This window comes from Saccopteryx leptura, chromosome 7 (genome assembly GCF_036850995.1).
Source record: "Saccopteryx leptura isolate mSacLep1 chromosome 7, mSacLep1_pri_phased_curated, whole genome shotgun sequence".
NCBI classification, from domain to species: Eukaryota; Metazoa; Chordata; class Mammalia; order Chiroptera; family Emballonuridae; genus Saccopteryx; species Saccopteryx leptura.
In genome coordinates, this window is record NC_089509.1 from 95,584,390 (window position 1) to 95,611,754 (window position 27,365).

General features: G+C 37.6%; 2 protein-coding genes and 1 long non-coding RNA gene across 5 annotated transcripts in view; 1 reads left to right on the forward strand and 2 right to left on the reverse strand.

Annotated features, from left to right (window-relative positions):
- The window catches only part of KANSL1L (KAT8 regulatory NSL complex subunit 1 like), a 119,045-nt gene extending 108,545 nt beyond the window's left edge, over positions 1-10,500 (reverse strand). For both annotated transcript variants that reach the window (XM_066346535.1, XM_066346534.1), the window contains exon 1: positions 10,365-10,500. The gene's annotated coding sequence lies outside the window, so the exon portion shown is untranslated. The remainder of the gene's footprint in view (positions 1-10,364) is intronic.
- The window catches only part of ACADL (acyl-CoA dehydrogenase long chain), a 711,748-nt gene that overhangs the window by 652,154 nt on the left and 32,229 nt on the right, over positions 1-27,365 (reverse strand). The window contains exon 11 of one of the 2 annotated variants that reach the window (XM_066345341.1): positions 22,424-24,013. The exons of the other annotated variant lie outside the window; for it this stretch is intronic. Within the exon in view, the coding sequence (XP_066201438.1) occupies positions 23,920-24,013 (94 nt within the window). The 3' untranslated portion in view covers positions 22,424-23,919. Of the gene's footprint in view, positions 1-22,423; positions 24,014-27,365 lie in introns of those variants that run through there. 2 annotated transcript variants of the gene reach the window in all.
- LOC136378415 (uncharacterized) lies at positions 23,988-27,166 on the forward strand. The gene is made up of 3 exons (XR_010746612.1): positions 23,988-24,050; positions 24,587-24,665; positions 26,815-27,166. It is a non-coding gene; the product is annotated as an uncharacterized lncRNA (long non-coding RNA).

Genomic DNA, 27,365 nt, shown 5'->3' on the forward strand with positions numbered 1-27,365 from the left:
ATCAAAGAAGGAAGAGCTACAAAAGAGGAAGAACCCTAAAAAACTACTTAAAAAGCCAGTCAGTGAGGTAAAAGGAAACTCCAGAAATCAAATTATTTAAAACTATACAAAGAAGACATGGACAGCTCTGAAATGCTGCAGTAGGGACTAATAAAATGAGGATAAGGGAATGACAGATAACATTACTTTCTAAGAAATCTGTTGAGGAGTCTTGCTTTTTCTTCATTAAAAGTACTAAAGGCGTGAACAGGCAGTGGTGCAGTAGATAGAGCGTTGGGCTGGGATACAGAGGACTCAGGTTTGAAACCCTGAGGTTATTGGCTTAAGCACGGGCTCATCCGGCTTGAGAGCAGGGTCACCAGCTTGAGCGTGGGATCATAGACATGACCCAGTGGTCGCTGGCTTGAGTCCAAAGATCACTAGCTGGAAACACAATGTTGCTGGCTGGGCCCAAAGGTCACTGGCTTGAGCAAGGAATCACTTGCTCCACTGTAGCTGCTCCCCGCCCCATCAAGGCACATATGAGAAAGCAATCAACAACTAAGATTCTGCAACGAAGAACTGATGCTTCTCATCTCTCTCCCTTCCTGCCTGTCTGTCCCTGTCTGTCCCTATCTGTCTCTCTCTGTCTCTCTCACTGTCACAAAAAAAAAAAAAAAAAAGTACATAAAGAACTATTCAACTCCAGCCTCTACTAGCCTTCCACGCTGGAGAAGAGAAATACCCAACCCTCTCCCCCTCTAAGCCATCTTGTCCCAGGGGTTAAACTGAGAATCATTTATTAAGTTTACAGCTCAGATGTCCAAGCTCCTCCCTAAAAGACACCGAATCATCAGGCTTTAGAACACTTCTCCTACCCCCACATCTTACTAAAGGCCCATTTACTGGAGTTCCTGTTACCCAGCACATCACGTCCCTGGTTTCAAAAAGAAATTACAACGCTTAACTAAAAAACAAAACATACAGACTGAAGACACAAAGCAAGAATCAGAGTCAGACTCAGATAGGGCAGAAAAGTTAGAATTATCAGACCATAAATTTAAAACAACTTAAACAACTAATTATGATTAATTTGCTAAGGGCTCCAATGGAAAAAGACAACTTGCCAGAACAGGTGCATAACGCAAGCAGGGAATGGGAATTCTAAGGAAGAATCAGAAAAAAATGCTAGAGATCAGTAGCACTATAATCAAAATAATGTTTGATGGGCTGATTTGTTGACTGGACATGGTTGAAAAAGAATCTGAGTCTCAGGATATGTCAACAGAAATTTTTAAAAGCACAGAGCAAAAGGACTAAGAAAAATAGAATACCCAAGACTATGAGATAACTACAAGTATTCACATACCTTTTACATAATGAGAATTCCAGCAGTTGAAGAGAGAAAAGAATACTTGAAATAATAATGACTGAGAATTTCTCCGTCATTTTAATATCAGATATCAAACCACAGACCCAGGAAGTTCAAAACTGACCAAGCAAGATAAATGCCAAAAATAAATCAAATAGCATACAGCACTCCATAAAGAAAACAATGTATTAAACTTGTATTGCAGCCCTGGCTGGTTGGCTCAGTGGTAGAGCATCAGCCTGGCGTGTAGGCGTCCTGGGTTTGATTCCCGACCAGGGCACACAGGAGAGGCGCCCATCTGCTTCTCCACCCCTCCCCCTCTCCTTCCTCTCTGTCTCTCTCTTCCCCTCCCGCAGCCAAGGCTCCATTGGAGCGAAGTTGGCCTGGGTGCTGAGGATGGCTCCATGGCCTCTGCCTCAGGCACTAGAATGGCTCTGGTTGCGACAGAGCGACGCCCCGGAGGGGCAGAGCATCGCCCCCTGGTGGGCATGCCGGGTGGATCCTGGTAGGGCGCATGCGGGAGTCTGTCTGACTGCCTCCCTGTTTCCAGCTTCGGAAAAATGCAAAAAAGAAAAAAAAAAAAAAACAAGAAAAAAAAATTATATTGCATCAAGTTAAATTAATAGTATACTTATAACAAATAATAGTTCATTTTAAAAGTTTTACTAGCCCTGGCCGGTTGGCTCAGCGGTAGAGCGTCGGCCTAGCGTGCGGAGGACCCGGGTTCGATTCCTGGCCAGGGCACACAGGAGAAGCGCCCATTTGCTTCTCCACCCCTCCGCCGCGCTTTCCTCTCTGTCTCTCTCTTCCCCTCCCGCAGCCAAGGCTCCATTGGAGCAAAGATGGCCCGGGCGCTGGGGATGGCTCTGTGGCCTCTGCCTCAGGCGCTAGAGTGGCTCTGGTCGCAACATGGCGACACCCAGGATGGGCAGAGCATCGCCCCCTGGTGGGCAGAGCGTCGCCCCTGGTGGGCGTGCCGGGTGGATCCCGGTCGGGCGCATGCGGGAGTCTGTCTGACTGTCTCTCCCTGTTTCCAGCTTCAGAAAAATGAAAGAAAAAAAAAAAAAAGTTTTACTAAAAATTATCATGTATTTTTCCTACTAGAATGAAAGCTGCATCAAGGCAGGATTTGAATGTTTTCAGTCAAAGCTGTATCCTAGGATACTGTTTGGTACACTGTAGGCCCTTAGTATTTCTTCAACAAATACCATCCAAAATTATTTTAAAACTTTAAGGATGTATGTTTATGAGACATTTTATTGTGAAAGGAATCTTAAGACTAGAAAACATTAGCATAGAACATTGCTGTCCAATAGAAATATTGTGTGACTTACATTTATAATTTTAAATTTTCTACTAGACATATTTTAAAAGTAAAAAGAAAAATGAAATCAATTTTAATTTCATTAAACCCAACATATATATTACTTCAACATGTAATCAATAAAATAATTCTTTAAAAATTGTAATATATTTATTGATTTTAGAAAGAGGAAGGGAGAGACAGAAACATTAATCTGTTCCCATATGTGCCCTGATCAGGGTTAGAAATGGCAACCTTTATGTGTGAAGACTACACTTTAACCAATTGAGCTATCGGGCCAGAGCTACAAAAGGAAAAACTTTTTTTAGAAAAGAAGGTGGGTGGCATCGATTTGTTGTTTTACTTATTTACACACTCATTGGTTGATTCTTGTATGTGCCCTGAGTGGGATGGCACCTACAATCTTGGCATATAGGATCAACTCTCTAACCAACTGAGCTACCTGGCCAGGGCCTAAAAATTTCTTAGGATGATAAATACAGCCTTCTATAGGTGTGCTATGTCTTCAAAATCCAGTGTTTATTTTATATTTAGCAAACACATAATTTGGACTAGTCACATTTCATGTGCTCAGTTGTCATGTGGCTAAGGAACTACTGTACTGAACAGTACACAGTATAAACTATGTGACCCCCCCCCAATTAAACAGGAATCAACTATTAACTAAAATATTTCTGTCTCTGAAGTTCCTAGTGAAACAAGTTGTTTAGTAGTTTTAGACACCTGTAATACTTCAGGTTATACAGAAAGAATATGGAAAAAGTAAACCCTAAAATGGCTTTCTAATTATGTTCATAATTGTTTGCAAATAAAGTATTTGGACCTTGGCTAACTCTAAGAATTTTCTTTCTAGCTGTTAAAATACTGTTCTCTATTTATCTGAGGCACCACCATATCTTTGATAAAACCCAAAATACTCAGGCAAAATAAGTCTCCTTTCTGAAAGAGGTTAGCCTGATGCTATGGAACTTCAAAGAATCTGGAAGGGATAAAACTGAAAAAATAAATTAAATTTCTTTAAACACAACATACAGAAATTAAAATGTTAAGCTAACAAGAGTTAAGAGCGAAACTGCAAGAAACCATATCAGTACCCTTTCAAAGAAAGCAGTTAGATAATTTTGATTATCTATCAAGAGGCAACAGTTTGATATAATCCAAAACTCAGTTCTATTTCCCAGACAGGAATTTCACTTTTATGTTTTTATAACAGAATTTTCAACTTACATTCCAGTTTAACTAAAAATAAACAGTAATACCTCAGCACATCCATAGCCCAGAAATTTTTGAGTGGCAAAGAAAACAAATCTGTTGTAAAACTGTTACAGATAATCCACCAAGTAACCCTAAAAAGAGCAGTCCAGATCTCAATATATATCTAGTTTTCTTAGAAGTCTAATAAGAAAATATTGCCAGAGAGAAAATTTCAGTAAGACAAGCTAAAGTTTATGTCATTAAATAATAAATACTTAAAAGCTATATAGACTCAAAACTTTTTTCTTTCTTTTAGGTTATATTAAATTTCATTATTATAAATAAAATCAAATTAATTGAGTAAAAAAATGAGGACTGTAAAGTAAGTCTACAATATAAATTCTAACTTTGGTCTACAATTTAATCCAAACATTCATTGTAAATTAAGGAAGAAATTACCATATTCCCCCATGAATAAGATGTACATTTTTCTGAAAACTTTGGGATCTAAAAACTGAGTGTGTCTTATACCAGGGTTGTAGATTTTTTTACTTATATTTCCTGCTTTTTCACACTTGTTTTTTGCACTCATTGTTGAAGACAGTGATTCGTCATCACACACAGATGAGGACAAGCTAATGGATGGGAGTTTTGACAGTGATGAACTGTATGAATTTTATGATGAATAAAACTTGACTTCAATAACTTTATGTAATACATTTTTTTTTCCAAATTTGGACCCCCAAATTAAGGTATGTCTTCTACATGAGAGCATTTTACACAGGGAGAAATACGGTAGTTGTTCTGACAGTATTATTACTACAAATAAACAGCCTTCCCCTGTTGTCTCCAAAATGTTTTTATTAGTGATCATCTTTACTTTTAAGATTTATAAATCATGGGAATGCAGCATAATCAAATGTCAAAATAACCTAGAGATGTTTTCCCTGAACATATGTACCCTGATTTATCAATGTCACCCCACTAAAATTAATAATAAAAATAAATAATTTGTTTAAAAAAAGATTTATAAATCATATGTATTTATGAATTTAGCATTAACTAAATGCTATCTCCTTGGACAGGAAATATATAAACATGTCCTCCCTCAAAAGATTTTATGTACATAGTGAGATAATTACAATATCAATAATTGGAGTTGATCCTGACACAATATTCAGGTCAATACAAATTAATATACAAATCACATATCCTAAAACTTTTTGACACACTTTCTAAAGAAAATCGAAAGTTTGCCAATCTATCTACCGAGTTGAAACTGATAATCTCAACGGTCTAGATCAGCGGTAGTCAACCTGATCCCTACAGCCCACTAGTGGGCGTTCCAGCTTTCATGGTGGGCGATAGCGGAGCAACCAAAGTATAAATAAAAAGATAGATTTAACTATACTAAGTTGTTTTATAAAAATTTATTCTGCCAAACAGCGAAAATCCAACATAAAGTACTTGGTAATTATTATTATATGCTTTAACTTGCTATAACTCTGCTTTATAAATTTTATAAAGTAAAGTTACTTCCCTACTTTATAAATCACCATTACTGTGGAACCGGTGGTTAGAAAATTTTACTACTAATAGAGATACAAAACTGTGCGGTAGGTATAAAAAGGTTGACTACCCCTGGTCTGGATTAAGAACCACCCTTCCTCCTGAGAAGGAACATTAAAAATTAAAGAGCATATCTGATTTTCCCTCCATTCAATTACTGCTTCAGATTTGACTCTGATTTATATTCTAACATATGTATGTATATTCCATATAGTTCATGGAAAATAGTCTATCCAAATCTACACTTGAACACTAAATTTACTCTTTCAAATGGAATCTGGATAATCCCAATGCTCTAAAATGCAGAGCAGGAACACAAACTATGAATAAAGTATCACTAAGAAGGCAGATTCATACATAAATTAAAAGAAAGTGAAAAGACTACCTAACAACAGCATCTTGAGAGATAGAAGCTGAAGTAGTAACAAATATTAAATTACTTCCACATTTACAACTTAAATGTTTCAGAGAGTTGATACATTATAATAACTGAGAAGAGTAGGGGGAAAAAAGTTAATTCTTATAACAAAATATGAGCAGCTCTTTCAAACATTACTGAAATATATAGGAACTCTTTCTTAATTTGTAACTCATAAAGAAAAAAAATTCAATTGAAACAATAGAAATAATGAGAAAGAGTATACATTAGTATAACGTTATTCCTCTATAATCTAGGGATTAATGGAAGGTATGAATTCAAAATACAGTGTTGTATTTTCCAGATTTATTTATGCCACATACGGGCATTCTCAATTTGCAGCCTAAAACACTGCAGTAATTGGCATGACCAGGGTACAGTTACCTCAGTACTTTGTACTCAACACTGTTTATAGCAAAAAGTTTCACTTGGAAAACTATGCCTAAAAAGGAATTCTCCTTTGAAGACTAAAAGAATTTAATTAAAGATAAAGCCACTTGGGTGGTCACATAACACATCAAACAGATCATACTTCAAGCAGAATTATTACTACTCAGTTGTAAGTGCATGACTCATAGGAATATAAATGAAGTCTTTTTTTTCTGTGTACCTCAACTTAGATCCAGAAATTGACATTAGAAGTACACTATCACATTTGCTCAGTCTACAGGTTTTGGTTCCAATTTAACTTCATGTGGTTAAACACTGATTAATGACCAACTACCAAATAAAAAAAAAATACTTTTAAAAACATGCTTAAGAGTACTTGGTCTTACAGAACTGGAAACATACAATAAATAACAAGTTGATTAAAATATTAAAGTCTCAATATTATTAATGAATGCATTTCCTCCCAATTCTGCATTACCTAGAGAATTTTCACATCCATAGTGTTTCTAAAAACCTACAAATATTATCAAAAACTTCCATTATGAATTGTCTCCAGATTTTCATTATAGAGTGTGTACAGGCAAGTACGATATTACCATTTTTATTAACATTTGCTGGTAGTTTATCCCACACAATCAGGGAGGAAGTACAGTTCAGTGAAATCTCTCTTTAGGACATTTAAAAGGAAAAAAATACAAATCTTTTAGAAATGATACAGCTATCTTCCTTGCCTTTCTAAATGAAACATAATGAAAGTAATGTAAGATTGTATGGATGATTCAGGGTTATCCATACAGTCCTGTAATACAGTAAAGATTTTAAAAATAGTCGTATAAGAGATGAGATACTTTAAAGTCAGTAAATTGGTTGCTAATTACCTATTAGCGGTCACTTGGTGTTGTAAGCAGCCCCATTCCTTCCTGTTTGTAACTTGACAACCCTAATCAATAAACAAGCCCCAAACACAATTCTAAACCTGAAGAAACAGCTTTCTCCACTTTCAAATACCATCTAATACAGTATAGACAAATGTAAAAGGGCAAGGATGTTAATAACTGAATAAATGAAAAGCATGAAAACAAAAACCACATATAAGGTTTACACAGTGAACTAAAGCCAGTAAATGATATTCTAGACAATAACTGGTGAGTTATCAAAAACAATCTGAATAATAAAGAAACTTTAAACAGTAGAGATTTTTTTAAGACAAAAAAGGCTACAAGTGAATGACCAAAGTGAAATTTGTAAGTGAATTCCATACAAGATAGATAATGAATAAAGGAAATGAAAGTCTATGTTATCATGATAAATGCTATCAAAGTTGGATGGAGCTCTTAGACAATGCTGCAGTTGGACAACGGAAGGTCATTGGACCTTTTAGAAGACCATGTGATAAGATCAGTGCCTCCCTCTTACCCCTACCCACTCCTCACACACACAGCAGTATTCAAAGTAATGGAGCAGTGAGATAATAATACCTAGTGTATTGTCAACAATGTATCTGTAAATTGAGTATAACAAGAAGTAAAAATAAAAAACACAATTCCCCGAGTTTCTAGAAGTCAAAAAGGTAAATATTAATAGCCAATTGGCAAGGATTCATTAAGCATTCACAGTGTGATTTGCAGCATGTCAAATGTAAAATATTATATTCCTCTCCCTCAAGCAGTTTACAATAAGTAAGGAAAATAGATATATCAGACATTAAGTGAAAAATAATTTTATGCAAATTAAAGCAAGATTTTCATTTTAATGCTAATACCAGGTTATGAACAACGTTGTAATATGAGGCCTGTTCATAAACTAGATGAGTATGAATCAATACATTCCAGAAGTTCATTTGATGATGTTACAAGAGCTTAAACACACACACACACACACACACCTCTCTCTCTCTCTCTCTCTCTCTGACTCAGTAATTCTTCTACAAATCTAAGGGAAAAATATTTTTCAAAGACTTATATAAAAGGCTATTCTGTTAGTGAAATTTACACTAGCAAAACATTAGAAACACCCCAAACATCTGCCAATAAAAAATTTAAAGTTACATGATGTAATGTTAAGCAACCTATAATTTTTGCAGACTAATGACATGAGAATGTTTATGAGGTAAAGTTGGATGAAAATGCTAAATGCTCTCATTATTAGAAAAAATAAACAAAAAATGCATAGGGAAATATTTAGAGAGATATATAAATTGTATTATTTCCAGTCATCATGATTTTCCAAATTATTTTTAACTAATTTAACAACAAGAAAAAAAATTGTTATTTGTAAAGGCACATCTCACACACCCCAAAAAGTAAAAATATTAATGTGACAGAACTGGCCTGGATTAAGAAAAGTTTCATGTTAAAAAAATGTTCCACAAGGGCTGGGAAAAAGAAGAAGTGACTATCTAGATTAAAACTGAGGAAATGATGGCACCCTTGGCACTGAGTTAAGTAAGTGAAAACTGAGGGAGAACCAAAGATAATAGTTACAACAGATTTTGAAGATATTCAAATATCCTATTTCATGATTCATTGTTTATATTTTCCCGGTATGCTGGCTTTAAAAAAACAAACCTGACTTTTGTTATAAAACCTGTTACATGACAATTTCTCTATTTGTAGTGTTGGTAAAGATTATAAATCACGTTTAGTAAAACTGGGCATTTGATTTCATAACCATCTTTCAGGCAGGGACGATACTGTGAAACTATTTACAAGAGAAAATAGAGACTGGAGGAAAAGCTGTGACTCGCCCAAGGAAATAGCTAGTAAAAAGTGGCAACAGCAGAGACCAGTCACTGCTAAGCCTCTTTCTCAAGCAATCGACCTTCCAGAACACCGGGTTCTCTCCGATATTAATTTAGAGTCACTTTTTCCTAGTAAAAAAACATTGCGGGTTTTGTCCGCAGTACTGGTCAAGACCTCACTCAGGTTTTTGTTAACCAACCTGCCCCTTCCTTCACTTTGAAAACATTCTTGCTGACCAAAACTAGGCACGAAGTTAAGCAAACCGGTTAAGGAAACACGATAGAACCGATCCTCTTAAGTCTCGCCAGCTGACTAAAAAGTTTGGGGAAACCAAAAGGAATGTGCCTCCCACGGTCCCCCTCCTGCCCCACCATCCCCCCCTCCACAGCCCACGCCCCCGCCACTGCCCCCGCCGACCACCGGGAATGGGGAGGCTCTGCCCCAGGCAAGCAAGGAACTAACGAAGCATTAATTTCCCGGAGTGGAAAAACATAACACGAACGCCCATGCAGTGTCCTCATTCTTGGATATAAAAAACTGTCGTCATCCGTTCCAGTGTTTTGTATTTTTTTTAACATTTTATTTTTCAATTAAGAAAAAAAGTTCAAAATTATAAACAATGGCAATACGTATCTACCGATAATTGAGTCTAAAAACAAAAGAACATCTAGTAGCTTCTTTAATGACCCAACATAGTCTTGTATTTCTTGCTACCAAACAGCACAGAACTCAAATTTCTCAGCAACCTCGGTCGCTTCGGCACACCGAGAAGCGACACAAACACATTCCCCAGTAATACTCTAGATTTCCCACCTCCAATCTAATTCCAAATGCCAAATCAACATTTGCTTAAAATAAAGTATGAAATAAATAAACCAATGGTCATTTCTAGTACAGCTGGCTGTCCCTAAAACTCCTCCAAAACAGACAGAACCACACCCGCAACCGCGGAGCTGCAGCAGCCGAAACAGAAGGCGGCCCCACAAGACCACGTGTTCTGCCTTCTGCGCACGCGCCCGCCAAAACAAAAGGAAGGTCTGCCAAGCCCCGCCCCGTCCCCACGTGACTGCTCCTAAGTCCGCCCCCAGCCTCTCCCTCCACCCCTTCCCTCCCCTCCCCTGAGCTACAGCCAAGGCTGTTAGGTTTAGCCGTTTAAATCTGGCTGCGGTCCGACCCCTGCCCTAAAGCACAACCCTGTGCCGGGACCCAGAGTCTTAACAGCCCAGAGGATTCGAGGGGCGAGGGAGTTGCCGATCGGTCGCCTGGCCCGCAAGTCCACCCGACGGTCTTCTCCGCTTTCTCCTCCCCGCGCTTCCCGGGTCCCCAGCAGAAGAGACCCACCCCCCTTAGCCCGCCGCTGCGACGCCGGCCACTCGCCTGCTGGGGCGCCCTGGCTCCCCTCCGCCGCCGCACCTTCGGTCCGGCCGTGGTGGGGGCTGCTGAAGTGATCTCTAGCTGCCCACCCGCCTCCCCCCACCCGGGGCGCCGCGGACTCGTTTCCAGAGCGCGCCCCGATCCTCCCCCGCTGCCGCCGCCGCCGCCGCCGCGGTTTAACAGTCTGCCCGCTGCCCGCACCTCCGGGCGCTCGGGGCACAGAACCCGCCGCGGTGGGGGGGCAGGGGGCGGGGCGCGGCGCCGGCCAATGGCAGCGGGGGAGGGGCAGCGCCATGCAAATAAGCGCGGGTGGCGGGGAAACCCCGGCGGGCGGGGCCTGCGAAAGCGTTCTGGAAGTGGTTGGCGCCCGACGCCCGAACTCCGCTGCAGAGGCTCGGCGGCTCCCTCGGGGCACGTTTCGCGTCTCCCCGGCTTCCTCCTTTCCCCCTCCCCGTGCCAACCGAGGAGAAGAGACCTACACAACAAAAACGCGATCTGGTGACTTCCCGCCTTTGCTTTGCTTTTTCGGCACCACTGTGACAACGAAAACAAAGCGCTGGGGACAGTGAGGCTGCTAGACGCCTGGCCGCCCCCGCCGGCTCCGGGCGCCCGGACCGTCCCTCCCCTCCGCTTGGGTGGCAAGTTTTAACAAAGCTTTATCATAGGTGCCAAGTTTACATGTCTCCGTGCATTTGCTTTTATGTGAGCTGTGCCTTCGAACCTAAAGTCGTAATTCTGTATGATCCCCAAGGGGCCCTCAAACAGGGTGACAAATCTGCCTTGGATCCATCTGGGTCATGTCGTGGTAAAAATCAGGAGCCACCAATTCAAGCATTTTGAAATCTGTACAGAGCTGGTTTGAATGGCGTTGGAGTTAACTCCATTCTGCAGTAGCGCAGTCAAATAAAGAAACGGAATTTTATGTGGAGATAGTTGGCCAGGGACTTATAAAAACACATCCTAGAGTCTTGCACCTGGACCCGCAGCGCTCCAATCACCCCTAAACTACACCCAGCATTTCCCCAGCCACGCACTCTTAAAAAAAAAAAGCAAAACACCTCAGTGTTAAAGATAGCTCTTTAGATGATAGGTTAGAGGCTTTCCTCAGCACGCAATTTACACATGGAATGATTTAAGGGATGAATTTTAGATCCAGAAGACAATTGCCATTATTTAAACCTTATTAATTGGATAAACTCATTGGGGGAAGGAGGAGGCGGCGGGGAGGAAAGGAGGGAAAAATCCAAGACACTGGAGTTACAACAGAGCATAATTCATGATACAGATTACTGGAATTGGAAAATAACCGGTTTGTTTACTAGTCTTCCTGGTAGTATGTGACTTTACTGAAATAATTTTTATGACAAACTGCATTTATAGTAAAGAATGCGTTTTAATAATTACTCAAGACAAAATTGTACCTTCAAAGGAAGGATTTTGGAGAAATGGATTTACCTTCACTGGAATAAAAATTATAAGCGAATGATGCATTGTGAAAATTAAGTCAACAAATACCTATTGGATATTTACCATATATAAAGGGCTGTCATAGTCCCTGGGAACAGAAATGCAAAAATTATTAAGGCTTTAAAATATGCTTTTTAAGTTAACAATCTGAGAAGTCAAATAAGCATGTGTTGAGATACTTCAAAGGAGTTTTTTTATTTGAGCTGGGTATTTTAAAAGACTTTAGGTAAAAAAGGAAGGAAGACATCAATAGTTCAGGACATAGTATCTTTGAGTTTAACTAAAAGTTGAGTTATGTATATCATATTTTTGGGCTGGGAAAGTACAATGTCAAATAGATTGAGTAAATCTTGAAATAGGAATTCAGATTTTAACTTGAAGGAGTTATAGTGCCAGCAGATCACTTGAGGATACAGTTTTCTCCTATGAAATAATTATCATTATCAAGATATTAATATACATATTTACCAAATGTATGTGATTGCACAGAATTTATGGCAATAAGCAAACTTCCTGCCCTCACGGAATTCATAGTGGAGGATACAGGCATCAATCTTTGTAATTACACTAGTAATAATTCAGTAGGCAACTTTGCATACATTATCTAGTTTGTTCATCAAACAACACTTACCAGGAAGTAGGCTATTTACAAAGTCTAGGAAGGTTAATTCTTTTATCTTATAATCAGTCCAGCAGTCTGCCAAATTTGCACATCTTAAATAAAAAATTTAGGCTATTAAGCCATCATACAAAAAAAATTTCTCATTCCTTTTATATTGATTTATGACACAGTAAAAATAATAGGAATGGGGCCCTGGCCGGTTGGCTCAGCGGTAGAGCGTCGGCCTGGCGTGCGGGGGACCCAGGTTCGATTCCCGGCCAGGGCACATAGGAGAAGCGCCCATTTGCTTCTCCACCCCCACCCCCTCCTTCCTCTCTGTCTCTCTCTTCCCCTCCTGCAGCCAAGGCTCCATTGGAGCAAAGATGGCCCAGGCGCTGGGGATGGCTCCTTGGCCTTTGCCCCAGGCGCTAGAGTGGCTCTGGTCGCGGCAGAGCGACGCTCCGGAGGGGCAGAGCGACGCCCCGGAGGGACAGAGCATCGCCCCCTGGTGGGCAGAGCATTGCCCCTGGTGGGCGTGCCAGGTGGATCCCGGTCGGACGCATGCGGGAGTCTGTCTGACTGTCTCTCCCCGTTTCCAGCTTCAGAAAAATACAAAAAAAAAAAATAATAATAATAATAGGAATGGGGGAGTGGAGGAAATAAATGGCAGTTTTTCAGAAACTAGAATACCAAAGCTCCTTAATACAAAAATTGACACACTGAGACATTTTTCAATTTTTTTTACACCTATTATTCAGCAAAAACCTGAAAAATACAGTGAATTTTTCAGAAAGTACATTAAAAACATTCCGATTTCCAAGAAAAAAAATATAATGATGTCTAGGAGACTTGAAAGAACTAGTAGGAGCAAGGAGAGGGGAAGGGCACCATTTTTGCTGACATAATTAGGACCTGTCTGGAAACCTGTAAAAGTGTCCAGGTAAGCTACCTTACAATGATTTCATAAGATAAACTTCTTTCCTCAACACTGTTTTTATTCAGCCCTTTCATTCAGGAAACACGTGTGTGGCACTTAATATACAGCTGACATTGTGATAAATGCTAGTGATACAGAAGAAAGATCATACCCTAATCTTAAACAGCTCACAACCAGGGAGAGATTACAAGCAGAGCATTTTCTGTCCCCCTATCTTGCTCTCTTCTTCTCTCACCACTTATCACCATCTAACATAACACAGATTTTGATTCTTTTGTTGTTCTCTTGTCTCCCGAGGCTAGAATGTAAGCTCCATGAAGTCAGGCACTTTTGCTGTTTTGCTCACTGCTGTATCCCCAGAGCCTAGGACAGGGCCCGGCACATGTTCTCAGCACATAATTGTTGGATGAATGTGTGCATATAATTCTCACATTTTGCAAAGTGAGTGTTATATTCATTTTCCAGGATAAAAAAAAAAAAAAAACAAACAAACAAAAAAAAAAACCTCAATGAGTTTAAATATTGTATTCTATATTCTCAACACTAATGAAATGGCCAATCTTGGATTTAAAGACAGACCTACTTAGCTCCAAAGCCAGAAGTCTTTCCTTACTACCTCTCAAAGAATAGAAAGCTAGTTTGGAAGCATGTACCATTTTCTTCTCTATATTTCTATGCCCAGGATGACTATCCTCCACTGTCATATTCTTGCATATTTAACCCCCTCTTTTTATGATGTTTAGAAAGTGGAACAGGAGAAGAAGTAGAACTAAAGGTGACAATTACTATTCAGGATTGCTTGATCTCTAACTCTCCATTATGACAAGCAAACAAAGGGCTGGGGGAGGTAGCAAGAGTTATAGAATTTTTAGAACCAGGGCAGGATACAAAAGTGGTTAGAACTGACCCATGCCTATAGGAGAATGAAAAATGACTCTGTATATGCAAATATCCATAAGACCTTTATTCACAATAGCCCCAACCTGAAGAAAACCCTAAGATCTACCACCTGTAGAGTTAAAAGACAAATTGTGGTACTTTTATATAATGAAATACTACTCAGGAATAAAAAGAAACAAATTACTGATACACAGGGCAACATAGATGAGTTGAAACAGTATGCTGAAAGAAGCCAAACACTAAAAGAGTAAATATTGCGTCATTCCAATTATATAAAGTCTACAGAAGACAAATCTAACCTATAATGACAGAAAGTAGATGAGCAGTTGCTTAGGCCTGGGGTGGGGAGAATTGAATGGGATGAGTATAAGGAGTGATAGAAATACTCTATATCTTGATCATGGTAGAAGTTAAATTGGTGTGCATATGTCAAAAGTCATGAAAACTTATGCTTAAATCAGGTAAACACTTTTTTATGAGAATTATTCTTCAATAATGTTAATTTTTCAAACAAGGGCTCTCTAATGAGGGTTGACTCAGAAATCTCTATTTGTTTTAGGTCTAAAACATGGACAGGCAGAAATTTAAAAACTAGTCTGTATCAATTAGGATGCATATAGCCTGTGAAATGTATCCAGAAGCCCAAAATAATGATGTCATAAAAACATAAAGTTTAATTATCTCTCTTAAGTTATTTTATTGATTCTAAGACACTTTATGTTTTCACCATTTACTATTTCTGAAATCAGAACCTTGGTATTTATGCAATAACTAAGCATCGAGTCTGTTTTATTATCAATGGGCTTTTTCTTAATATATAAATAAAGGTGTATCTTAAGATTTAATAAAACATAGTTTAAGAAAAGAAAGTTTAGAGATAGGTGACCCATAGCTGATATAATAGCTCCACAAAGTCGCCAGGGATTCATGCTCCTTTCCATTATTCTCTTCTGCTTCCATTCTCAAGGTAACTTCATGGTCCTGTATGGCTACTGGAGCTCCAGCCATCATATCCACTTCGCAAGCAAGAGTCAGAAAAAAGGATAGAAGGCAAACAGAACCTTTAAGTTACCTCCCCTGAATTTTCCTTTATAACTTCATTGTATGGACATAATGAGATGTAATGGAGAACAAAAAATATAGCTGAATTTGAATACACTGTCAATCTCCAGTAATATAGGGATTATTAGGAAAAAAGGGAGAATCGATGATGGTTAAGCAATGGTCTCCACCAGTTTCCAAAGCAAAATGTCTAAAACAGCTAAATGTAACAAGTTGGTTTGGGAAGCAGGAAGGTCAAACAAAGAGAAAACTAAAAGAGTTTTTGAACTACAGTACATTTTTTTTTTCAGGCTCTGTGGCTTTGCACAGGATTGTTAGGAATGCTGAGGACATTGATGTTATTAGAAAGAATAATGGTGCACAGTCTACAAAGATAGGCAAAGGTAGATTAGGACCAAAATATGGAAGGATTTGATGCAGCCTTAAGTAAGGAATGTCATTTATTTTGTAGGTATTTGTGAAACCATCGAAGATTCTTGCATAAGTGAAATGATAAAAGTGTTGTTTTTGAAACACTAATCCCATAAGTCTTTACACTAAATAGACATATCTAGAAATATTGGTCATAAATTACTACAATTGAAAAAGTATCAGAACACTGATTAATTTCATATGAAATGTGAACATCATGGCAATTTCTTGGGGTCACTGAAGGTATTACTTATATATTGTAACAACAGTTCTATTTCCTCAATTACATATCATGTGTAAGAGCATATGAAAGTTGTATTAGTCATGATGGGCCAGGTTATGATGCAATAACAAATAACCCTAAAGTCACAGAGATTTAACACAAAGACGTTTATTTATATCCCACCAAGTTTCTTCAAGATCCAGATAACTCTTCAGAGCACTCGTTATTCATCTGTTGGATCTATATTCCATGCTTTGCTCTCCACAGCATTTCTATAAGTGCTGCCATAGGAAAAGACACGTCCCTCCCATCTATTGTCCTTTGGGAGGGACTAGTCACACAGTCCTGCCCAATTACAAGGGAATCAGAAAATATAAACTTCTCATGTGAATGCTAAAACTCTTTATTACAGCCATGGCCAGATAGCTTGGTTGGTTACAGCATCATCCCTATACACAGGAGTTGCTGGTTTGATCCCTGGTCAGAGCACATACAGAAACAGATCGATGTTTCTGTCTCTCTCTCTCTCCCTTCCTTTCTCTAAAATCAATTAAAAAAAACTTTTTGTTAAACTCTTTATCACAACAGTCAGGTAAAACATTTTTTAAATGGCATCAATGAGATTATCTTTTATTTGAGATGTGACAATCTCCAGGCACTAATCCCAACAATCAGGATCTAGTAGGCATTTTTTGGTTTCTATTCCATAACTTCCCTTTTCTAATATTTTCTTGATTTTCATGCTAGTATCAGCCTTCCATCCAGCTCATGTGCTACAAGTGAAGCTGCTCCTACCTGCATGTCCCAAAGTTGGCCCTAATTGATTTATTACACTTTCTTTGGCACAAGCATTGGTTCAGAGGTGGGCATGTGACAAAAACTAGTCCTGTGAGAGTGAATTTCAGCACATATACCTAACATGCTGAGCAAAAGTGCATTCTCTTACTCTAGACATGAACAAGAAAGCCCATTCCATGATCCAGTTTTAGAAGTAGGTCTACACTCACTACAAATGGGAGAACACAGACATGAAAAGCAACTGGAAGAGTGAATCCCTACTTACAAAGCAGAGCTGTCAGTCAACCAGCTCTGAGTCAACCCTAACTCTGAACTTTCCAGTTTAGTGAGCCCTTTTTTCATTTTTTTAAGCCAGGTTTGAGTTTTCTGATTTTTGAAACAGAAAAAAATCTAACTAATGTAATATTCTACTATAAAATGAAACGTAACTTCTCTTGGGATATATCAAGATAAACTTCCAGTGAGTTAAAGTTTAAGGAAGAGACTCAAGAAAAAATACGATTTTTTTTCTTGTAATCAAAATAATTTCAGGAGGGGTTTTATGAAACAGAATGTAAAATAAATAAATTTGATAGTAGCTTGAAACTAGAAAATCCCCACTAAACAAAACTAGGCATCTTTGGGAAAACGGCTGATTGCAGCTACAATACAAACGTTGTACATGACGCCTATGGGAAATTTTGTTTGCTGGAGAGCGAGGGCTCTATCATAAATAGCAGGTCATGCCACAATGACACAGGATTACATGATGCCTGGTATTTGCTTTAAAATAATCCATACGTGTAGGGTGTATATGGGGATATATATGACTAAATATTAGTCATGAACTGATAATTGTCAAAGCTGGGTGATGCACACATGGGAGCTCATAATACTAGTCTCTATATTTTTGTACATTTGACATTCTCTTTAATAAAAAGGAAGAGATATAAGAACAAATTTGAAGGGACTTGAACTGGCCTAAAATGAAACATTTTACGCATCAAAAGAAAAATTACTGCAATTAATTAAAGTACATCAATTTTCCAAAGTCCAGTTCTTAGTAATACTAATAGTGTCATTACCATTGGAGGCTGCTGGGCACCTGCTCACCACACTAAAAATTGACGAAAGGAAAAAAATCAGGAATTTATTCTGCTTTTCACTTACAAGTCGTGTGTCAGGATATGGCAGCCATGAGGAAATAACTCCCAGAAGTCCCTTCAAGAAAGAAATTCCCATTTCGCTGTAAGGAATACAGTTAACTGCTACCCCTCCCCCCTCCCCCCCAGTGGCAGTTAGCACTTTTAGGATCCACACTAGCTTTTGAGTTGAGGAACCAGGGACTGGCCATTTTTACTAACGGTGGGGCTTCTCTAATGGACCGTCTTCACTCCAGAGGTCCTCATTGCATTGAGCAAGACTGTCGGTTCTGCTTCGCAGTCTAAGGCTCCAGTTTTCTCTACTCGATATGACTTCCTTCCCCCTTCCCTTTTCATTTTTCACAGGTTTTACCTCTCAATAAGCCTCTTGCACAGCTTTGTCTCAGCTTCTGATTCCTAGAGGGCCCATCAGACACACATTAACTGGAAAGCTGATGAAAGTTATTCTTTATGAAAGTTAATAAATGCAAAAGGAGGTAAAATATTAGAAAATAATTTTTTTTTACAAATTGAAATAATAGATCTTGTAAACAATTCTCAATGGATGTTACAACCAGTAGGCAAAATATTGAGAGGGAATTTTATGTAGATATCAGACTAATTTCATCTGAATCCACCGATTAATCTCAGTATCCCTAAAAGTGAGACAACTAGATGTTATGTCTATCTCATGGTATGATGCAATCAGATATTCACCACTTATTAAGCTCTCTGAGAGGAAAAAAAAAAGCCTGAATCTAATCAAGCCTCTAGCTGTATCAGTTTATAGGAAACACAGTGAATAAAGGAATAAATTAGAAATCGCCATGAGAAATCAATCAGGCAAGTCAATAATAGTGGACATTCTACAAAATAAAAGAGTAGGGTTTTTTTCCCAACAAATCAATGACATGGAGGGGAAAGGGAGACATAATCCTTAACTCATTTTATAAGGCCAACCTTGGTTAATCAAACCAGGTAAAGGCAGTGCAAAAAAAGAAAATTGCAGCCAAACATTCCTTATGAGCATAGATGCAAAAATTCCTGATAAACTATTATCAAATTAAACCAGGCAATATGTAAATGTTATAATACAAAATGACCAGGTGGGGTTTATCCCAAGAATGTTAAGTTGCCTCGATTTTCGAGATACAATCAATGTAATCTGCTATCTAAACAGTTCAAAGAAGGAAAACCACAGGATTATATCAATTGATGCAAAAAGCATTTGACAAAATTTGTTATCCATTAATGATTAAAAAAAAAAAAACCCTCATCAGGAATAGAATGGACCCGCCCAAACCTGATACAGGGCATCTACAAAAAAAAAAAAAAAAAAAAAAAAAAATCTACTTAAGCCAGACTAGGCGGTGGCGCAGTGGATAGAGTGTTGGACTGGGATGTGGAGGACCCAGATTCAAGATCCTGAGGTGACCAGCTTGAGCTCAGGCTCATCTGGTTTGAGCAAAGCTCACCAGCTTGGACCCAAGGTCGCTGGCTTGAGCAAGGGGTTACTCAGTCTGCTCAAGGCCCGTGGTCAAGGCACATATAAGAAAGCAATCAATGAACAACTAAGGTGTCGCAATGAAAAACTGATGATTGATGCTTCTCATCTCTCTCTGTTCCTGACTGTCCCTATCTATCATCTCTCTGACTCTCTTTCTCTATAAAAAAAAAATCGCTTTTCCCCTAAGGTCAGGAACAAAGCAGGACTTCATTCTCACCATTCCTCTTCAATATTGTAGTGGAAGTCCTAGTCAGCACAATAAAAGAGGAAAGATGGAAGGGAGGAAGGGAGGAAGGAAGGAAGGGAGGGAGGGAGGGAGGGAGGAAGGGAGGGGAAAGAAGAAAAAGAGAAAAGAATATAGAAAAAAATGAAAGACATAGATTAAAAAGAAAGAAAACTGTCATTATTCATTGATGATATTATTGTCTATGTAGAAAGTTGATTAGTTCAAATATGAATGAATCTTAAATGCATTTTGATAAGAGAAAGAAGCCATTCTTAAAACGTTACATGCTATATGATTCCTTTGTCTCAGAATGACAAAGTTATAATAATGGAACAAATCAGTGCTTGCCAGGGGCTAGTTGTGCAGGGAGAATGTGACTATAGAGGACATAGGGAATTATTGTAGTGATGGAACTGTTGTGTATCCTAATTGTATTGGTGGCTGCATGAATCTCATGCTAAAATTCAGAAAACAAACAAAATATAAAGGTATTTTTAGTGTATCTCTATAAACCAAAAACCCAGGGGTGGGGAGCAAATTTGCCATGTTAATTTAATAAATAGAATTTAGAAAGAGAGATGGGGGAAAAAAGAGAAAAAGGAGGACTATTATAAAATAAGAGACTTAAGATACAATACAAACATCTGTAATTTGTGGACTTTGGAACCTGATTTCAACAACTAACCATGAAAGACATTCTTGAGACAACCCAGAAAATGTTAATATTAATTTGGAACTATATGTTAAATCTGTTTTTAAAGAATGATAATAGCCTTGTAATTATATATATAAAAAAATCAGTGGAAAATGTATTCTGAAATACATGTGTAAGTGTGTGAGAAATAGGATTATTTAAGTCTGTGATTTGCTTTAAAATAATTAAGAAAAAGGTGGAAGAGATACATTGCAAATGTTGAAGCTACAGGTTCATTACTATCTTCAAATTTTTGGTAGTTCTAAAAGTTTTCTGTAATTTTTGTTTTTTCAAATGGAAAATTAGATTTCAAAAGGAGAGCAGTACTTCTTTTCAACATGTGTTATAGAACAATAGATAGACATGATAGGCCTATAATGGGTTTCCATTGCAATGTCAAGTATTTCCAATGACTCAAAATAAATAAATGCTGTGTGTGCCAAAAATAATACTGACTTACGAAAAAATCCAGTCTCCTAGAAATCTTAGACCTTGAGCAATAACCTACTAAAATTACTAGATTAGTAGATTTGCAATTAGATTTTACAATAGCAAATCAAAATAGCTTCTTTTTCATAATGTCATGTCAATGACACCATCAGAGAATTAAAGTGTAAAAATAATTTTAAAGCAATAATTATGATTTTAAAAATCTCAGCCCCAAACCAAAATTCCTTCGGCTTTTTGATTCTCATTAATTATTTACCCAGTATGGCTTTCTTGCTGTGTTGGTCTAGTCTGTTCTTTTGAGCATTATTATTTATTGTTTCTTGGGCACTCAGCACTGTGTGAGATACAGACGATAAATTCCTTCTCTAGGGGACAACCATCAAAGCCGCGCAAGCACAACACAAAGATTAGCTATTTAAGAAATGAAAACCAAATGAAAGGTGAAGAGCACATTCTGAACTCCGGATTTGGCTTTCAGCTTAAAGCTCATCATACAACACACACTTCTTTGGGGGGTGCAGAACAAGCCTAGATGGCAAGATAAACAACCAGTTTAGAAGAGATAGAAAACATTCCCCCCCCCAAAGAAAATATCCCAGGCATCATTCCAAGAAAATATCCTACTTAGATACCCTTCCAGTTTCTGATATATAAAAATGACCAGAACGTATTCCTAGCTCTAGTGGACTGAAATAGCTTGGTGCGTGTGTATGTGAGTATGATTTAGGAATGCCCAGCAGACTTTTCTGTTCGCTTTCTTTAGATAATACCACTCTCTGCTTCGGGAACTGCTTCCCCAGCCCGTCTGCTCCTGAGAGGACCGTCAATTATGGTGTTCCTTTCCCCTACCTTAGAACGACATTGTGCTGAACGATGTGGGCGTGGAGCAGCCCAAGGTCATTTTTATGGGCCCTGTAATGAAATTTCTCTGCAGTGTCCATTAGGCCAATTTGCAAAGAGAAGTAAAAATAAATTTATGTAGTGTAAGTGCTGGCAGGTCTAAGCCCTGGAATCAGGTACCTGAGACCCTAGCTCTTACAGTTCTTTCTATGCATAAGCTACTCTACAACCCTTTTAAATTAGCACACTCAAGTTTTTGCTTGGGATGGTATGAATTAGTTTTCTTTTGTCATTTGCACCTGAAAGAATCCTAAGAAGTTAAATAAATTGTCCAGGGTCCAATGGCTCCTCAATGATAGAAATTATCATTCAAACCCAGGTCTGTCTACTACATAGCAGTCTTTTTCTACTATGTTAATTTACTTGGCATTCTAAAGATGCTGTATTACAAAAATTTAGTTTCCTGTAAGATTAGGAAAGGAGGGGAAAAAGGCTGAGGTGAGAGGGTTGGTCTGTCTAATCCTACACTGTTTCCTGATAATATGAGGGAGGCGAAAGCTGCAAATATAGTAATATCAATACAATATTAGTTTAACTCATTTTCCATGCCATCTCATGCATATGAGTAAGAACTCAAGCTGGAAATCATACAGACTTATACCCAACAGTGAATCAAAGGTGTATAACTCTATGAATAGTAGCAAAACATTTTCTCTTCCCTGGCTCTATCCAGTTTGTACTGACTGCATTCAAAAAATAATGTTTAATACCAACAACACTGAATAAAATGTTTAGGTTTTCTAAGTTGAACAAGAATATACATACTTGTTTCCATTTAAAAACTACTTTATTCACTGCTTCACCAGTATATGCAAAGAAAAACAAGTACTGAAATGATGCTAGCAATTTACACATTAAATTAATGGTTTTTTGATAAGAATTACTTTTGTCTCAAGTGTCATTTCCTCACTTTTCTATAATATTTTAAATGTTTACTTTATTTCTTTTATTGCACTTATGACTAGAAATTATCTTGTTTATTTACTTCTCACATTCTTTATTATGACTTACTTATTGATTCATTTATCAGTGGGAATCTTGCCTGTGTTACTTCCCATACTATTTTTTTTTTTTTTTTACAGAGACAGAGAGTCAGAGAGAGGGATAGATAGGGACAGACAGACAGGAACAGAGAGAGATGAGAAGCATCAATCATCAGTTTTTTGTTGTGACACCTTAGTTGTTCATTGATTGCTTTCTCATATGTGCCTTGACCGCGGGCCTTCAGCAGACCGAGTAACCCCTTGCTCGAGCCAGCAACCTTGGGTCCAAGCTGGTGAGCTTTTGCTCAAACCAGATGAGCCCCCGTGCTCAGGCTGGCGACTTTGGGGTCTCGAACCTGGGTCCTCCACATCCCAGTCCAACACTCTATCTGCTGCGCCACCGCCTGGTCAGGCACTTCTCATATTATTTTTAACAGCTTGGCCTAGACAAGGCATGAAGTATTCATTAAATTAATTTTAAAAGTACACTATTCCAAAGTAAATGTCACTGCTTCAATACCAATAAACTACACCAATAGCTTAAAATGAAAGGAGGACAGATTATTCTGTGTTCTATAAAACTGGGATGGAGACCTGGGAGAGCCCAGGTGTCAGGAGATGGGAGAACAAACAGCAATCTCTAGCTGGGTTAGGCAAATACTTAAATGAGTCCTAGGAAGGCTTCTGATTCAATTAGGGCAGCTCTTCATTCATCACCATTTCAGAGGGACTCCGAGTCTCTGCATAAGCGTCTGTTTGAAGAAAGGGCTCCATCACTTAAAAACAGAGGCTTAGGGTCTGGTGGTAGGATTCCACTATTCTGGGGCATTAGAAACAAAAAAATAGCGAAATAATTTTGTATTCTAAATTATATTTTTCCCTTTCAAAGCCAATGTGCTGAAAGTACTACTAATATTTCTGTTGTATAAGAACAAAATAATTTCTGCCTCAATTTTAAAGATTTAAGCAATTACACTTTTTTAGAATTCTAGGGGAATATGAAACACTAAGACTTCTAGAATCAGAAAATCTTTGCTTTCTAGCTATAAAAAGAACAAACAAACCAAAAGTTAAACCTTATGTTGGAAAATTTTAAACTCTTTGGAGTCAAAAATTTCTCCTCGCACTGTGTTAATTTTATATTTGCATTTGAGTGTTTTCTACAAAAAAAGCAGATAGAAAACATCTTCAGTGTGCTCCCTTTCCAGGTGGCATTTTATCTTGAGTAGATTTAAAACCAGATTAGTTGTAATAGGATTCCAGGATGTGGGCAGATGTCTATTTGTCTCGGACGATGTCTCTTGCAATCAGTTCCTTCATTATTTCATTGGTACCACCATAGATTGGCTGTACTCGGGCATCCACGTAAGCTCTGGATAAATCAGAAGATGATTGAGTGAATAAATGAGGTAATAATCTTCTGTATAGCTTTGTTTTAGTTTGCTTGAAGAGATTACAGATTCAAAAGAACATTTTTAAGTTTGTTTCATTTGACATAATTTTTCTAAATTCAGGCCATTTTAGATTTAGAAATGGGTAGGATGTTTTAATTTCTTGTTATTGTTAATGATTCCCAAAAAAGGTGAAATCCACCGGCTTTGTAGAAAACAAGAGGAAAAAAAGTACATATTTTCTAACATTCCTTCAGATTCCCACCACCACTGCTGCCATCAGGGGTATAAATTGATGCTTTAGAAAATATTACTTCCCACAAAGTTAACAAATAACTTAGGTTTTGGAAATGGTTAATAGCCACTCCAGTAATGTGGGAGGTTAAATACCGAGTGTCTGAGTCTACTAGCACACACAAAAAAAATGCTATACAAAATTCACTTTTAACAATGACAGTCATCGTGACAATGTACAGTTGTTTTTACCTTTCTTTGTCTCACTTTATCCTCTCTGCTCTGGGATTGGGAGAATATTATGATATATTGTTTTGTAGGTAAAGGGACTGAGGTACAGAGAAGTCAATACATTTACAAATTAAAAAAAAATAATAATTGGCAGACTGGAATGAGAAGGTAAGTACCCTGCCATTTTGGCAAGTATCATTTTTTATTCTATCACAATATTTCATTGACCCACGCATGTAAGACTAATTATTGAGCATGGGACTTTCCTAGTAGATGAATTCAAAGGCATTTCTTTTTCAAGCATAGAATCTGTTTTGTTTTGTTTTTAATTGAATTTTTGAGACAAATCGAATAGGCTAGCTCTCTACGAACATGACTGGTTCTTGACTTATCCTTCTCCATATTCATCATGGGACCTTGCAAAGAGTATGCACTCGGTAAATATTTACTGATTTGATTGATTTTATTACAAGGAATTTTAGTGTCTCTATACCAACTTTCTCAAGAAACTTGAAATACAGAGACATTTGTGTTTTCTTTTCTTTTGAACAAATTCCACTGTTGCCCACAAAATCCAGCCCTTGCCTTTGGAGGCCCTGCCCAGCATTTCAGTCTACTTCAGTAATCTCAAGGCTTTTAGACATTTTTGTGCTGGGTTGGGCATTTTTTTTTTCACATTACTGAAGTTCCAATGGAATTGGTAATGACACAGATCAGTAGACCTTTTATAGGTTACTAATTAAATGCAGTCATCAACCAAAATTAACAGAGAAAGGCAACAGAATAAATGTTTAACCACACAAATGATGAAGCCCTGTATCTCAGGCTGCTCTTCCTAGCATGGCTGAGAAGTCTTGGAACCATGAGGATTAAGCCTCACTTCTTACAAGCCCCAGGCCTCATGAGTAACGCTCAAGGAAACTCATGCTAAAGACAAGTTATTTAAAAACAAATAAACAACCAAATAAAGTGAAACAAAACAAAAAAGCACCTCTTTTATCTGTGAAACCAAGACTCAGCAACACACATACTCAAGCACAACTAATGTATGGTAGCTTAATCTGAGGATATAAGAAACACAGATAGTATGGTTTTTCTATTAAATCACAGTCTGTACACATTCACAATGCCTAATGTGTCTAATTAGGCTTTTTTCATATTATCCATTACTTTATCTCTTGTTATTTTATTTTAAAAAGCTCTTTTCCTATGTCTTTGGAGAGAAAAATATCAATCTAGTTGGAAAATTCATACAATCTTTGTACTAACAAGCTGGCCAAGAAGGGGATTATTATTCCTGAAAGAAAATACAAGTGAAACCAGGACTTTCAAATACTAAGCCATCAAGCTACAATTTTTGCTTGCTACTTACTGATCTGAAGGAATAGCCTCTTAGGCCATGTACATGGTTGACTCCTCTTCACCTAATGCACCTTTCTTAGCACCCAAAATAAACTAGACAAACACTGAGCCACCATTTGTCTACTTTCCGAGCAGCAGCTGTGACTGCACAGTGGAGTAGAAACATATAAACACTCACTGTTATTTCACTTACCTAGCATAGTGAATATTGTGAATAGATTAATTATTGTGAATAAAACATGAAAATGAACAGAAAAAGTTTCAGTGGTAATTTAATTTGTGCTAGCATAAATCAACGTTTTTTTTATTTCAGGTCTTTGCAAAGATAAAAAGTAAATCTATGTGCTCTGACTGGGGTTTAAGTCCACGACCCCTGGCTTGCGGGGTCAATACTTTATCCACTGAACCACCCAGCCAGGGCCTAAATCTGCTTTTGATTGAGGCTTTTTTGAAGTAGTTCTAAAAGGATATACCAAAATCTAAATACAAGGATTGATTAAAAAAAAAAAAGAAATTGTTTAGCTACTTTATGCCTATATTCTCATGGAAGGAAAAAGCACTACTTATTGTTAAATTTTTACAAAAGGTTATAAATTATATACTTCCTGTGATTAAAGCTTAAAGAGCTGCCCAATGGCTACAGAAAATTAGTAAATTATATCTATGCTAAAGCTTCTGTTCTTAATGTAACTCTAATAAAATGTTTATTTTCTTCATTAAGGATAAGTGTATCAAATGTTTTCAATTATGCTTGCCAAAATGATAAACTTGAAAGTCAGTTTAAATACTAGTTTGATAATTTTCCCTTTAGATATTTGAATCTAGATCAAAATTAGAAAAAAAATTGGAACTCCATAGCTTTCTCATTTCTTGTCTCAGAATTAAATTGGTCTTTTCTTGATACAGCAAAAAACTTTCTTGGGAAATTAAAAAAAATTTTTTTAATTGATTTCAGAGAGAGAGAAACATCTGTTCCTGTATGTGCCCTGACCAGGGACGAACCGTCAACCTTTGTGTATTGGGACAATACTCCCTTCAATTGAACTATCCAGCCAGGGCTTTGGAAATTTTATAAACTGAAAACATTTCTAATAAGAGGAAAATATATTTTCTAGAGTGATGAGGAGAATTGCCATGAGGAGATTATTGAGGCAACCCTCTCAAAAAACACCCCAAAAGAGCCTATGGAATGAGGACAAGAAATTAAGAAGATAGAGGAAGAAATATGAAAGAGGATGCTGCCTATTGGCCAACTGGTACTGCTTTGAACTAAGAACAGGAATATTCACATGTAATAGAATAAAAAGGTGTATTTAATTTATTTTAATTTGAAGCAAATAAAAATTCTATTTGGAAAAAATTAATACTTTCAATTTGTTTTTTTTTAGAGGAGAATAATAAAATACTAAAGCTATAAAAACTTAGATCTTTTCCACATGCAGGCTGATTTTTCTGTAGGGTATATGAAAAAAAGGCTCAACAACAATAATTATCAGGGAAATGCAA